Below are 15,729 nucleotides of genomic sequence, written 5' to 3'. Positions count from 1 at the left end.
AAGCGATTCTCCTGCCTCAGCCTCCCAAGTAGCTGGGATTACAGGTGCCCACCACCACGCCAGGCTAATTTTTGTATTTTTAATAGAGACGGGGTTTCACTGTGTTGGCCGGGTTGGTGGATTATTCTTATATCAGTCAGGCTCCTATCAGGAGACAGAAGCCATGTTTGGTTGTTTGAACAGAAAATTTAATATATAAAGACTCTCTAGCTAGTAGAAGGGTGGTTGATTACTAATGGAGATAAAAGAGAATTCTAAGTGTTTCCAAAATATCAGGGGTAAAGCAGCAGCTGCTATCTCTAGGCTGAGGAAAAGTAGACAACAAATAAAGACTAGTAGATTCTCCCTGACATTGGCTGAAATTCAGACCTCTTCAAAGAATGCATGGCTAGCAAATGAACACGCTGCCTGCCAAAGGGCCTGGGCCAGAAGTAGTCTGTAGAAGTGGCTCATTGTCACTTGAGGACGTCAATTAGAACAGAGCTGGTCTGCCAGTGGAGGGACTGTGTCCTGAGGGTGCAGCTGGAGCTCATCTTCATGGCCACTGGACTCTACTCTGAATAATAGTGATGATTATAATAATGATGATGATGGTAAAAGTCTGCAAGGGATGTGTCATTGCCACTGTCATCTTGTGGGTTCACGTCATTGCTGTCTATGGACGAAGCTTAACATTCTGCTATGCCAGCAAAGGAGAAATGTGTACAGGGTCCAGCTTCACTACCACAAAGAAGGATAAAGAAAGGTGAAATTGGAACTCAGAGATAATAATAAATTGATGACTGGAACAATATCAAAATAGAAATTGGGGCAATCTTGGGTCTGACTTCATCAGCACATGCCACTGAATTAAGGGGCAATGAGTGTTCTGGTTAACATTGTACTATTCTAAAATCTATTTCTTTCTGGGTTTCCTATATTGGTTCATGGTCTTACAATGCACCCAGTTTCCAATGCCATAAATATCAGAGTAGGAGCCCCAAGGTCAAGGGCCCACAAATCCAAGCCAGCCATGACAGTGAAGAAAGCCAGCAGGTCGAGGTGGCAGTCCTCTGAGCTCCCAGCCCATCCAAGCAGTGGATGCTGTGTCGCATGCAGGCCTGGGATTGCCTGACTTTATTTTCCAGGAGAAGCTGGAAATCCCCGACCCTCAGTCTTTAAACATTGGCAGATAAGCCAAATGGGAAGAAGACTGTGTGGACCAAGCAGGCACATCTCTGGGTGGAGTCAGTCCCTGGGCTGCCAGTTTGTGACCTTTGCTTCTGAGATGTTCTCACTGCCTCACTGCCCCTCATTTACCCAGCCAATTGGTTTTCAAGCCCCATTTACTTTGCTTTTGAAAACATTCAGCTTTGTTCCATTTTCCCCACTCCCACAGCCTTAGTGCAGAATCCTATTGCCTCTATCCTGGGCTGTAATCATGGTCTCCAATCAGCGGCCTCTTCTCTGCCAGGCCACCACCACCAGAGTGATGTTTCTAAAAAGCACAGCTAGCCAGTCTTGGTGGCTCATGCCTGTAACCCCAGCACTTTGGGAGGCTGAGGTGGGTGGATCACTTGAGGTCAGGAGTTTAAGACCAGCCTGACAAACATGGTGAAACCCCATCTCTACTAAAAATACAAAAATTAGCTGGACATTGTGGTAGGCACCTGTAATCCCAGCTACTCAGGAGGCTGAAGCAGGAGAGTCTCTTGAACCTGGGAGGCAGAGATTGCAGTGAGCCAATATTGCGCCACTGCCCTCCAACCCAGGTGACAGAGCAAGACTGCATCTCGAAATAGATAGATAGATAGATAAGATAGAGAGATAGATAGATGGATAGATAGATAGATAGATAGATAGATAGATAGATAGATAGATAGATAGATAGATAGATAGCACAGCTCTTTGTGTGTCTCCCATCTGCTTAAAAACCTTCCCCTGGTTCTTGGGGATAAAACTCCATTGCCTGGCATTGAATTCCTCCACAGTTTGGTGCCTCCCCCTCCATCTGGCTTTGAGTTCTGCCTTTCTTCTCCTTGTCCTGTGGACTCTCATTACTTTATATTACTCAGATTTCTCTGAACACATTTGCTACTCCCATTTTCCTGCTTTCACTTATGCTCTTTCCCTTCCCTGATACCTTGGCCACCTGTCTGCTGGGCAACCTCCTACTCACTCGTCAAGACCCAGTTGAAATGTTAGCTCCTTGACACAACCCTTCCTTCTCTTCTCAGTATGGCCACATTGTCCGTGCTGCTAATTTGGCACTCTTTGTCTGTTTTGTACTTGAAAGTGATAACCCTGGATCCTGCGCCCCTATCTGTCTTCCCAGCTGTATTTCTCAGGGCCATTATTCATGTGTCCTTGTATTGTTAGGGCCTTGCATAGTGCTTGGCATATTGTAGGTGCTCAATAATTCATTGAATGATTGAACCAATGAGTAGATAAATGAATGAAAGACCGGGTGAATTGCTCCTTTACTGACTCTGGCTGTGGATGTTTCTATGGTGGCTCATTGTTTCTTCACTGATTGGTAATTTGATAGTCATAAGAATGCTTTACTATGTCTAAATAACAGTCAGTCAGTGGGGCCATGCTTCATTTCAGAAGACCAGGCTGTTAGGAATTTATTCTGAATGGTTAGTTACCATTTTGTAGACAGTCCTCCAGGAACCCTGGGATCCTTACAGTCTTAACCACTGCCGCTCTCATAAATTGTCAGAGTAGAGCTATGTTGCATTCCATGCAAATAATAATAAAAAAAACCCATCATTCTGTGTGCTAGCTGTTGATGGCAAGAGCTGGCCATTTTGAAAGCAAGATTGGGGGTATTGCTTTAGACTTGTGGGTGGGGGTCCAGGGCATCCTGTGCAGGGTTGGGTGCTTGGGAAGTACATCAGTGGACAGGGACAGGAATGTTCAGATGGGAGCCCTGCCCTGTTGGGCCTGGGTTGGACTATTTATCCTGGGGGAGGGCCCTCCACCTTCATGCACGGGTGCCCTGGAGAAAGCCAGTGGGGAAGACGCCACTGGGAGAGGGCAGGGCCTGGTTATTTATTTATTTAAATTAAGGCCAATTATTTTTTGTCAAGTGCAGCGAGTGGTGGATTCTGGGAAAACTTGCCTTCACCGTAAACATGTTGGTTAGAAGTCATTAATATGACATTCACACATCCCTAATAAAGTACATAACACAGAGATCTGGCACCATTGAAATACCCAGAGGACATTAAGTATGAGTCTTAAAACCAAGAGGATTGGAAACAAGATATTTTTACTTCTCGTTTGGGAGTAATATAATTGCATTTTGTGGCTCTAGCAGATGCTGGGGCCAGCTGCTAGGGGAGACTTGGCTTTTTTTTTTCCCCCTGTTTTCTGCCTCAGCTTTGGTCCCTTATAGATAAAACCTTTGTGCAGAACTCTCATAAAAACCAAACTTTAAGAAATTATACTTTGGTTGAAAATCCATATTTCTATGTACAAAATATATCTGAGATTGTATAGACTATAGAGATATTTTTATTAGTCGAACTCAGGAGATACTTATATAAATACATATATATAAATATATGTACACACATATATACATTTGTTGTTGTTTGTTTAATTTGTTACAGTGAGCACTAAAGACCTTTCTCCCTCCCTGACACTGAGCCTGTATCTTGAAGACAGATGGAGGACGGACTGTCTGAGAGACCTGTGGGGCACTTGGCTTTTTCTAAGGGCTGCTCCAGGGAAGTTCTGGGAGGCGAGGCTGATCTCTCTGGGCTGCACTCTTCTATGAGGTTGAGACAAACATATCCTGCAATGCATAGCTCCTTCTGGGGAGGGAGTGGGGGCAGCAGAGAGAGCCGCCGGGGCTGAGAAGTTGAGGTGAATCCAGCCCCTCTGAGAATTGCGTGGCCCTCCCTGCACAGATGGGAGCCTCACCACACACCAGAGGGGACACGGCTCATCACCTCAGAGGTGGACCCAGGGGGCAGGGAGCCCTACTCTCCTTGAAGCGTGTGCTATGGACAGCTTCCTTTACACGTGGGGCTCAAAGTCAGCCACTGGGGATGCAGAGGGCGCCACGGGATGGCCGTCGTTGGCTCCAGAAGGCATATGTGTTTGCGGATTCCTGTGATGTCTGCATCTAGAGCTGGCCATCCAGTACGGTGGCCACATGCAGCATCGAGCACCTGAGACCTGGCCGAGCCCAGCTAGAGGGGCTGGCTGTCCATGGGAAACACACAGGGACTTAGTAGGGAAAAGAGTATGAGATAGTTTGTGACTACTTTTTAAAAAGTTAGTAAAATCATACACTCATGGATATATTGGGTTAAAGTATAAAATATTATTAAAATTTCTTTTACCTTTTAAAATGTAGCTTCTAGAAAAATTTTAAATATTTTTATATTTTAAGTTCTGGGACACATGTGCAGAATGTGCAGGTTTGTTATGTAGGCATACATGTGCCATGGTGGCCTGCTGCACCCATCAACCCATCTCTAGGATTTAAGCCCTGCATGCATTAGGTATTACTTCTAGAAATTTTAAAATGACACACGTGCCTTGTGTTGTGGCTCAGGTTCTATTTCCATTGGATGGTGCAGCTCTGGCACTCAGATTGGCCATGAGCTGCCTCCTGAATGAGGGACACTTAAAGGAACAGTGCTGTGTGACCTCTCACGTAGGGCCCGAGCCTTGATGGCAACTGGACCTTTGTGCATGGGAGCCTCAGGCGTGAGCTCCTGGGGTGACATCCTTTAGAAGAGAACTTCACAATATCTCCTTCAGCTCTGCTGTGTCAGCAGTCATCTTCGGACACAGGAGCTGTGTGGGGCTCTACAGTGACGGACGGACTGAGACGCAGACCTCCCTGAAGACTGAAAAACCGGGAAGGAAGAACCACCACCCACATGACCTAGCAAGAGAGAGCTCAAGCAGTGCAGCCACTGCTAAGAAAGTTCCAGAAGCTGCAGTGTACTGTGGAGGGAGACAGCAAGGGGGACTCCCCTGGGAGGGGCTGGGCGATGAACAGGACCTGACAGATTATGTGGGCAGAGCTCACGCCTGGGCGCCTAGGCGTGAAGGGCAGGAATCAGGTCGGCACAGCAATACATGCTCACCTGCCAGCCCCTGTGGGGCACCCCCTGACATTACCCTCCAGCCCTGCTGGCTCCCAGCTGGCCGGCTCCTGACATGGGCTTTGCAGTCCTCTATCAAAACCCATCAACTTGGGGACTGGATGTTGGGTGACTGTTGCCTCTGGGGGGTGGAGATGGAGGCATGGCAGCACGATGTGTGACCAGGCAGTGACGCCAGGTGGAGCATTACAGCCCCCAGTCCTGCCCAGGCCTCCCTTCCTGATGTGTCTTGTTTGGGGCCTTGGGAAAGGGCCCACCAGTCTCCCTGGTCTGCAGGCACCCAACTGTATCTGCCGAACAGATATAGAGGGGCCTGTCTGGGACCCTGCCAGTTTGTTCACCCAAGCCCCTGCAGCACACAGACACCGTGTACCTTGGCGGCAGTTTTTCTACTTGAACATCCAAAGGACAAACTAAACATTTAAAATCTGCTAGCTGGACAGTCTTTGCTTTGGAGCCTACAGTGAATTTCTTCATCTTGACAGTCAAGTCATTCTTCTCAGCATCGATGTGGTATTTAGGATCCGGGAGGAGGAGGAAGCTAAGGGAGCCAGGGCACTGGGGAGGCCGCCGGGTACACACGTGTGGTCTTTCGGGCTCAGGGGCTGTCTGCGTGGGTGGGACGGCTGGCATTTCCTTCATCCCAGTGCCACATCTGGTTGGATGTCGATGCCTCCTTCATCCTTTTATTTTTATTGTGGTAAAAGACACATAACATACAATTTACCATCAGTGGCCATTAATACATTCACGAGGTGGTGCAACCATCTAGCTCCAGACATTTTCATCACCCCAGAAGGAAACCCAACACCCATTAGCCATCACTCCCCATCACCCTCTTCCCCCAACCCTTGGCAACCACTAATCTCCATGCTGTCTCTATAGATTTGCCTATTCTAGATGTTTCATATAAATGGCACCGTGCAATACAGGGCCTTCTGTGCCTGGCCTCTTCTGCTTAGCATCATGTTTTCAGTGTTCATCCATGTAGTAGCTGGCATCAGAACCTCATTCCTTTCTATGGCTGAATAACATGCCATTGTTTGTCTGTGACACATTTCGTTTCTTCATCCATCTGCAGATACTTGGGGTAGGTCCACCACTTGGCTACTGTGAGTGACGCTACTGTGCGCCTGTGTGTCTGTGTTTTTTGTTTGAGTACCTGTTCTCACTTCCTTTGGCCATGCTTTTGCCCCAGCCTCTTGTGAATCTTTCGAGCCAGACTCGTGTTTGAGGGATACCAAGTGTCAGGGAAGGAACATGCACGCCTGGAGAGTGAGGAGTCCTGGCCTGGCTTCACCATGAACATGCTGAGCTTGGACAAGTGCTTTTCTGTTCTATACCTCAGTTTTTTCCTCTGCCAAGATGAGATAGACTAGACCTGGGTTTTCATCTACCTTCCTTGGGGTCCTAGGTTTGTGGACCTCGGGGAAGAGAGAGAGGCCAGACAATTGAGCTGAAAACCTCCTTCCCCTCTTCAGCGGGAGCATCTCCAGTTCTCTGTGTTGCTTTTGCATGCTTCCTGTGATGTTTTAAGCAAAGGGCTCCATGGAGACAAGGAGTTTTGCCCATCACTGAAGTCGAGGATCTTATGAGTTGAACTAGGCTTTTGGGGTGACAATGAGCTTGACCTTGCTGGAAGGAGAGAATTCCCCTGAAGGAGATTCAGTCTGGACTCCTCCTGGTCCACTGGAGGGAGGTGGGGCTGGGAAGTGACCCTGGGTCAGTGGGGAGCAGGGAGCTGTCAGCCTGGGCTGGGAAAAGTTGAGTTCTTCACTCATCCAAGCACACTGTGGTGGTCCTTTCTGAAATTCAGAGCAGTGGTGCAGAATGCGAGCCTGGGAGCCATTCTGCATGGATTTGGGTTCTGGTTCTACAGGTACTGGCCATGTGACCTTAGGCAAGTCACTTAACCACTCTGTGCCTCAGTTTCCACACTGTAAAATGGCCATGGTTCCTATTTCATAGTTTGTTATGAAGTTAAATGAGACGATCCCACGTAAGTCCTAGGGCAGTGCCTCCACCACCTTAGCACTGGTGACATTGATGGCAGCAACGACACAAATGGTAAAGTCCTTCTCCCCACAATCACCCTGAATTTGGATGGCTTTTACAGGGCTCCATGCCATTTAGCACCTAATACTTTGTGTGGTTTTCATTCTTTGGCAAATCTCTCCAAACCAGTTCCTGAGCTTTTGCAGGGCAGGCTCACCTGTGGTCTGCCCATCTGGTGAGGGGGTGGCCTGGGGAAGGGCCATGGGCTGGGAAGGCTGGGCAGCAGGGGCCTGGCATTATTAGATGGGTAACCCAGACACGCTCCATCCAGCCTGGTTCGTGCAGCAGCATGGGACAGTCCCTGGTGGGTGAGTCCAGCTTTGGGGCCCAGCCAACCTGAGCACAGCAGAGATGGGAGCCTGGGCCTGGGCATCAGCTTCCTCAGAAAGGCTGCTGTCAGAGGGGCTCTGTGTGGGAGTTGTCCTGGATTGGGAGAAGCAAAATTTACCTTTGGGGGTAGAGGAGGGAGTGGCGGATGTTCACAGGTAGTTCCTACATCAGCGTGATTTCCTGGGGCCTCTGCTTGCTTGACAGAAGCTCATTAGACATGAGGTGAACCCCCCCGCCCCGAGTTTGGCCACAGAGGTGACCCCGTAACAGTGCTTGCACACACTGTCGTGTTGACTTGTCTGTACCCATCGCTCGACTGTGAGCTCTTTAACTGCTCGCTTCAAAGTGGTCCTGTTCCCTTTTTCGTATACAGTTGATGCTCGGTAAGTGTTTGTAGAGTAAATACAGAAGGCAGTAAGTGGTGCAGGGAGTTTTTCCCCTTCGGAAGCCCTGTCAGGCTGGGGTGAGTGTTGGCTGAAGGATGTCCATGAAAGTCTTCTTTGGGTGTCCCGGGTTTTGGAACAAATCACATGTTTAGAGGTTGGGATCCACTGCACCTCCCATCCCCTGGGCCACTAAGGGTCACTTGTCTTGGCATGGTCCTGGGCAGGGGCATGGATCAGGGGGCTGCCACAGCCTATTCCTCTGGATACCGGATCTCCTAAAGTTCAGGTAGATGAGCTGCTGCATGTGACAAGTGGCTTAGTGAATCCACATACTGACTTCAGCTGTGGTCTGCTCTGGTTTTGTGAAGCCAAATGGGAACAGATTGACAAACCAACAACTCTGAACGGTCATTCCGATGTTACCATTCATTGTCTGCAGGCGTGAATGGTCATTCCAATGTTACCGTTCGTTGTCCGCAGGCTGAATGGTCATTCTGATGTTACTGTTTGTTGTCCGCAGGCGCGAACGGTCATTCCGATGTTACCGTTCGTTGTGCGCAGGCGTGAGCGGTCATGATGTTAGCGTTCGTTGTCCGCAGGCGTGAACGGTCATTCCGATGTTAGCGTTCGTTGTCCGCAGGCGTGAGCGGTCATTCCGATGTTAGCGTTCGTTGTCTGCAGGCGTGGGCATGCGGGGGTGTCCAGGGTGGTGGAGGTGACAGATGATGATTAATCTAGCAGTGGTGGCAGCCTCTGACCTGAACCATTTTGTGACCTCAACAGGGGCTGCTAGACAGGTGGCTCACACCACGTAGATCTTATAGTGATTCATGGTAGCTATTGTTTGGGGCATACCTTCTGCCAGCCAGTGTATTTAGAATGATCATTCCTTAGAACTGCCTCATGAGCTGATAGTCTCCCAGTTTCATAGGAAACTGGTCTAGACAGGTTAAGTAATGTGCTCAAGATGAGACAGCTCATAAGAGGCCGAGCTGGTACCCAAAGCCAGGACACTGTTTGCTTCCGATGCATGTGCTCTTAACTGTGATACTATGTTGCCTTCCTCCAGTGACATAGAGTTAATTAAATAATTGGCAAAGTTTTAGCCAGGAACTGTTGCATTTTGCTGCTTTTAAACTCTTGTGTCAACTATCTTCAGTAACAGACTCTCTCTCTCACTGTCACACTTGTGTATGCATATTTACTTCTGCCATGCACATTTTTCCTACCCCATCCCATCCCATCCCTCCCTCCCTGCTTCCATCCATCCATGCATCCATCCGACTGGCCACCTGTCTAACAAACACTTATCAGGTGCTTCCTATGTGCCCCAGGACACTGTTAAGTCCAAGGGATGTGTCAGCGATAACATGTTCCGTATCCTTCTCATGCTTCAATGGGGGATGTTATCTGAGTAAACAAGCAATTAGAATGCAGAATGATAAATCCTGCCCACTGGGGGAAGGTGCCGGTGCCACCCAGGCAAGCAGGAGGGATAACTGACGCCATCATGAATAGTTAGGGAGGGCCACCCAGAGGAAGGATCTGTCTACAGTGAGACCTCAGGGAAAGATTTTTCTAAGGAGAGGAAATAAAACGTGAAAAGGCTCAGGGATGAGAGAACAATGTGCTGGTTGATCAGCTGCTTATTTATGATTTCTTCAGCTGCAGTCAGTGATAGAAACTTGCACAGTGAAGCAACTCTATTTTTGCTATAGGTTTCTGCTTCCCAGGTTCTTTGTCAGGTCCAGGCTTCCGGACAGAGGTGGTTTGGGCTCTCAGTTCCCAATTACTGGCTGCCTTGTGGGGGCCAGCTCCATGGTATGTGAGGCCTTGATCTCCACTCTTGGCCTGTGGCCTTTGGACTGCATGGCACCAGGGCCATTTTCTATTCTCACCTGCTCTGCTTACTGGGCTTCTCTTCCTTCTCAAGGCCAAGTTTAGCATCTCTGGTCACTGGTGTCAACTCCATTATGTCCCAGCTGAAAGAGGCTGCTTGCCTCCAGGCAGAGGGGCTGCCACTTTCCCAGGAACCCACTAGGAACCCCGACTGCAGAGAGAGCTGAGGTGGAGGCCTCCCCTCTGCATTTTCCTGATAGTCAGGGCAGCAGCTCTGTGTTGTGGCATCACCAGATCAAGGGAAACGTGTACTAGTCCAACCTTAATTTAACTTACAATCCCTGCCAATTTCATGTTAGCAGATCCTCTCGGAGTTGGAAGTAATGGGCCATATCATGCCTCGAGCTGGAGCAATGACTTATGTTGATGTCACTCACTGGCCTTTTATGGAAATTATTAATAAATCAGTAATTCTATCTGCAGTGATGTTGTTGTGTTTATAAATATTTAATTTACCTTCAGGTGCCTGCATTTTCCTCCTCTTTACCTTAAACTCTGCTGACGTCGCTCTTCTTTTGGGAATGCTGCTCACTAGATTTATCAGTAGTGGGAGAGGTTAACTTATTTCTCCCCCCTCTTCCTCCCTGGAATATGGCTTTATCGTGTCTTTTCTTTTTAATCTTTGTGTGATTTTGGCTCAGGGGGTTGAGGATGAAGCTGAAAGGATGCGACGTCTCTTTTGACAAAGAGGAAAGATTGGTCCAGCTTCAGAAAAGGACGAAACTTTCCAATTATGGTCTGTGCATCGTGGAGACTTGTTGTTGGCATGTGTTTCTCCCTCCCTAAATTAATGACATTTAGAATCTGAAATGGTGTCTGATGTCTTCCTCCCACAGAGAAATATTTTCGTCCTTGCCACCGACTCATCTTTTGAGACCCAGTGCTTTGATTACTACCGTGTGACAGGTTGAATGGAAAGGACTGAAAAAATCAAAATAGAAACAGAGTCCAAGTCGAGTGTTTCTCTAGCAGGGATGGAGTTCCAGGCCCACAAAGGAAAACAGCAACTGGGAAACAGCAAAAACTTTCTTACCTCTCAGGATCCAACGTGAGCTAATTGTTGTTATTATCTTTTTATTCTTCTGTTTCAGGAAATTGCAGCTTATTTAATAACATTTGAGAAACACGAAGAATGGCTAACCACCTCCCCTAAGACAAGGTAATGTCCCAGATCTTGCAGTTTTTCACATATGTACAGTAAGTGGATTGATTTGCATTGATTGCCTGATTTGGCCAGTCAGTTCATGGGCAATGAGTTGAAAATGCCATGTTGTGCTGGATGGCTTTCGACACTGAGGTCTCATTCATTGACATAAGACTGTGGCAGTGAACACGATCAGATGGATTAAAAAGAGTACAAGTGCCATCCGCCAGTTGGAACTTTTCACCTGACGGCTGGATCCTTCAGCCGGGTGCTTGGAAGCCTTCAGAGGCAGGAGCCTCAGGGGAAGTTTACTTTGGGAAATTGCTTGCCTGCCACTAGTGTTCTCTAGAAACGTGCTTTGAAAAAAGAGAAACCAGCTTAACTGCCCACTTTTATCTCAACGTGTCTTACAAACTGAAAGTCAAGTTATTCTTGATTGGTGTGATTGGTGGTAAAGCGATCCTCCCAAATCAGAAGCAATGGCTAAGCTCGCAGTTTATTATGCAGTAAACGTCCTTGAACCTGCTAACTGCTACAAACACTTAGCTTCTCTCACCACTCGGGAATAGAGGGAATTGGTGAAAATATAGCTGACCTGCGTTCCCCCAGCACCAGTGATGTTACCAACTTGTGAAGAACGGTGACGTTGGGACTTAGGGTTGATTTTTAAAAGGCAGCCTCTTTTTGTCCTCCCCAACTCTAGGTTTTTATTTTTGGAACGTTACAATCTAGAGCTTCGGAAATGCATGACCACTCTCTTCCAGTTGCCGTGAGTTTTCTGTTAGCAGTGACAGGACCCAGGTGTTTATTAGCTGGTGAGGTGGTAGCTGGAGTGTGGTTTACACAGGATGCCTGGCCGCAGGCTTGAACGGAAGTGGTGGAATGTCCAGTCGGTTTCACGTTGGACAGAAGCCCCGAGTCCCCAGGTTTGTTAGCTAGGACCAGGGAAGGGGTGGGTGTGTCCTCTGTGCCTGTGGCCCATTGGCTTGACCTGTTCATCCTTCCTGAGTCATGGGAAAGGCCACCTTTGGGAATGTTTATTCATTCTAGAAGGAATTTAAAAACATCACATTATTAGGCTTAGATACTTGCTGGTTAGCATCTTTTAGATGACGGCACAATCCTCCCCTTTGAAGGAGGCTAGAGGGTATTGTGGAAGGAAGGTTAGTGGTTGAGGCTCCCTTCCCCAGGTAGCTCTGATTGCTTTACCTCCAGCCTGAGAGTGGGAGGAAAGTCCCTCCACAGGAGTCCCCAGTACCTCAGCCTGCTGGGACCATGGTTTTTCCTTTGCTATAAGATCAAATAGTTTATCTCAATCAGCTTTTGCTGTGATAAGTCTGTGTAAGAAATGACCTGCAAGCTTAGTGACTTTAAACAACAAAACTGTATTTTCTGCTCATGGGTCTGTGGGCTGCCTGTGGCTTTGGGTTGAGGTCAGGTCTGCTGTGTCCATCATTTTGCTGTGGGACCTAGGCTGAGGAAGGCCCCTCTGCCTGGGAAATCTGCTTCTCCCGGAGGAGCACAGAGGCTTATAAGCTCAAGGCAGTTGATGCAGGTGCAGTTAAAATTCCTGCTCAGATATGGCATCCTATGTCATGCCTGCGGATAAATCCACTGGCCAAAGCAAGTCCCCTGGCCAAGCCCAGTAAGAATGGCGCTGGGAAGGACATCCCTTCACAGAGTGGGGGCAGGGGTGGGCAGTGGAGAGGATGGGAGTACAGTGCACTGTTTGGTGAATACAGCCGAACACCAACAGAGCCTGACGCCCTCATCTCCTCTTTCTTCTGCGGCATCTTCTTGGAGGACATCATTCTCAAACTTGAGCAGGCATCAGAATCAGCTGGGGGCTTATTAAAATGTGGGCCCCAACCCAAGGTTTCTGATTCAGCAGGTGCGGTGGGGAGTGGGGGAGGCGGGGGTGGGTCCTGAGCATGTGTTATTTCTAACAAGTTCCCAGGCAGTAGGATGTGGCTGGTCTGGGATTGCACTTTGAGGACCACTGGCCTGGTTTTCTGGGGGAGAAGGAGGCTCATCTGATTTCTGCCTCTGGACTATTTCCTGACTCTCACGGGTGGGCCTCATCTCAAGCAGCCACCAGCCTCTCCGTGTGCCCTTCACTCTCTGCTGAAACACTCCTTAAATCTAAGTGGAAAGAGAAGAGCTCCTCCTTAGCCGAGATGGAGCTTCTCTGGAACGCGTCCCGGGCCAGACATCTGATTTCAGATACGCAGACGTGTGCTGGGTTTCAGCCACCCTTTGATGGCAGAACAGTAGAACATTTCAAGGCGGTGGTTTTACCTTGAGTTTCAGCCTTTGGAGTTTGGGTTACAATTGAAAAGGGGATGTCACTCAGGGTCATGCCTGACTCGCGTGACTTTCTGGGGTATACATAGAGACAAGAGACCCACCCCGAGGCACAGGGGTGCGCCTGGCAGAAGAAGGAAGGTGGGTTTCAGATGTGGTCAGATCCGGGTTTGAGCTCTGGCTCTGTCACTCAGTGGCTTTGTGACTATGAAAAGGTCATCTTAGCTCCTTTAAAAGCCCTGTGTTTTCTTCTTCGTATAGAAAATGGAGTCGATGTTGATCCTGTCCTTGCTGGGTCACAATGAGGACTGAATGTGGTCATGTATCTGATTCCGCTTTGCATGCTGTGTGGGTCTGTCCGTGCACGGGTGTCACCGTGCCTCTTATCTGTGGGGCAGTCCCCAGCCTGCTGGAGCCTTTGACGTCGGCAGGCGTCTGCCAGGATTTCTCCGGGCTTTGGAAGGACGAATTTCTTTCCTAAAGGCAGAGGGTGAAGATGGAAGGTTTCCTATTAGTATTAAAATATCCACTCCATGTTTACACTTGAAAGCTTCTTGTCCCAGGAGAAGCAAAACTTGCTGTGGTTGTTCAAGGACCTTCCTAAATTAGTGGTTGAGTTGTGTTTGGATCCCCACCCCCACCCCATCTCTACTTTGAAATTAATTGGTGCAGTTAACTGCTGAGTTCATACAAACTGGCCTCCTGGTATTAAGGAATTAATGACACCAATACTCTGCTGAACGAGAAGGCAATACAACTTCTGTTTGCCGCCGCCGCCGCCGCTGCCGCCGCCGCCACTGCTAATTTCATTTTAGAAAATTAATAAAAATGAATTGCACCACTGACATTTATAGAGTTTCCTAATAAAATGATACATTGTTTGTGTGGAGGAATCCCTATTAAATTAATTGTTGTAATCAGTTCACATATAGATGTTGGTATAGGAGCTGCAGAGGGGCCCCCTGCTTGTCTCTGTGGCTTGCTGCCGGCTGGGGGTTATAAATATAGTCCTTGCTCAGACACTGCCCTAATTACAGAGAAGGCCCCGGGAGCCCCAGCTCACCTGTTTAATAATGAGGTGTGCTACACAGAGGCTCCCGGGGCTGGGGACCCCAGGGGCAGCCACGGTATCACAACAGAGCTGAATGCCTCCTGTTCAAACAGCCTGTATTGTACTCTCAGCAAGTGGGACCTCCGGTTTGAAAAGTCACCCTGAGGGACGTGTTTATTTGGCACTTGCTGTGTGCTCAGTGTGATAATAATACCATTTGGGGACCCCAGGGAGCTTCATGCTCCCCACCCTGCCAGGTGAATTGAGAATCTTGGAACGAAGAGTGTCCTCCCCCTGTCTAGAATGTTCTCCCAGCTCCTCCTGCAGGCCTTGACTGGGTGTCCCTTTCTCAGTGAGGTGTCCCTGACCATGCAGTTTAAAGTCTCGCTCCCGCCCCCACCCAGCCAGCCCCCTTTCCTCCTTTCTCGTTTTCCGTTTTTCTGGAGCACTCATCGCCTTCTGACACACTGTGTCTGTCACGATTGCCTTGCCTAATTTATGTATTCATTACTTGGCCCACTCCAAAGTGTTAGCACCAAGGGGAGAGGGATTTTTAATGGGGCTTGTTCATGAGGCGCCCCCAGGGCCTAGAACAGTATGGACACCTCCCAGACCCTCGAGAAATATCCATAAAATGAACAAAAGTGACGTAGAAAGGTGAGCCTGATGGTCGTGAAAAAAGGGACCTGGGTTTTCTCCACTTCAGTTTTCCGGGGATTTCTAGTCCCAGGATTGTCCGGTTGAGCCAGCAGTGTGCTCTCGGGCACCGCCCATGGGCTGGATGCTGTGCTTTGAAACCCTCCTGGCAGCTCTGCCAGGTATAGAGGGTATGTGCCCTCCTGGGCCTGCATGGTGAGTCTGTGCTAGAACTGGAACTTGAACCCAGGGTGATCTCACTGCAAAGCTCATAACCTTCGCTTTTATGTGTGTGAAGGTTCCTGGGGAGCCCATCAATAGCTCCTCTATTCCTCTCCGCCTCTCACTGCCGAGAATTCCAAACCAACCAGGAAAACCAGGCTCCAGGCAAAGGTTCCCTTTGTCAGTAAGCGTGGCTCATATGTGCCAGCCAGGAGGGCGTTCCACACTGTCCCCCAAGTAGGAGTTAGCCCCCCAGTCACAGGCAGTGTGGAAGAGCTGCACACCACTGCAGGGGAGCAGGTCCCTCTCACCAGAGGGCAGGGAGCAGGGCTGAGCCCAGTACAGGCAGGCAGCTACAAAACTGAGCACATTCTCCCTTGTGGGGCTCCCAGGACTCCCTGACTCCATGGTCTGACTGTTAAGTCTCTGTGGATCTTTCCCTACATCCGACTCTGTCTCCCTGGCACCTGCATGCCGTGTTATAATCTCCAACTCACCATCTTCCGCCCTCCTTCCCTGACCCCCACTCTGCTTTCCATCTTCTGACTTCCCTGGTTCTAGAAGAGCCACCTCGTTTGTGGAGATGCCAGA

General features: G+C 48.9%; 1 protein-coding gene across 1 annotated transcript in view; it reads left to right on the top strand.

Annotated features, from left to right (window-relative positions):
- CAMTA1 (calmodulin binding transcription activator 1) overlaps positions 1 to 15,729 on the top strand; it is a 938,433-nt gene that overhangs the window by 272,635 nt on the left and 650,069 nt on the right. Inside the window, exon 4 of the mRNA XM_011938305.1 lies at positions 10,873 to 10,940. Coding sequence (XP_011793695.1) covers positions 10,873 to 10,940 — 68 coding nt within the window. The remainder of the gene's footprint in view (positions 1 to 10,872; positions 10,941 to 15,729) is intronic.

This window comes from Colobus angolensis, unplaced genomic scaffold (assembly GCF_000951035.1).
Source record: "Colobus angolensis palliatus isolate OR3802 unplaced genomic scaffold, Cang.pa_1.0 Scaffold170, whole genome shotgun sequence".
NCBI classification, from domain to species: domain Eukaryota; kingdom Metazoa; phylum Chordata; class Mammalia; order Primates; family Cercopithecidae; genus Colobus; species Colobus angolensis.
The sequence above is the reverse complement of the archived record's forward strand: the minus strand, read 5'-3'. Positions and strand labels throughout refer to the sequence as shown.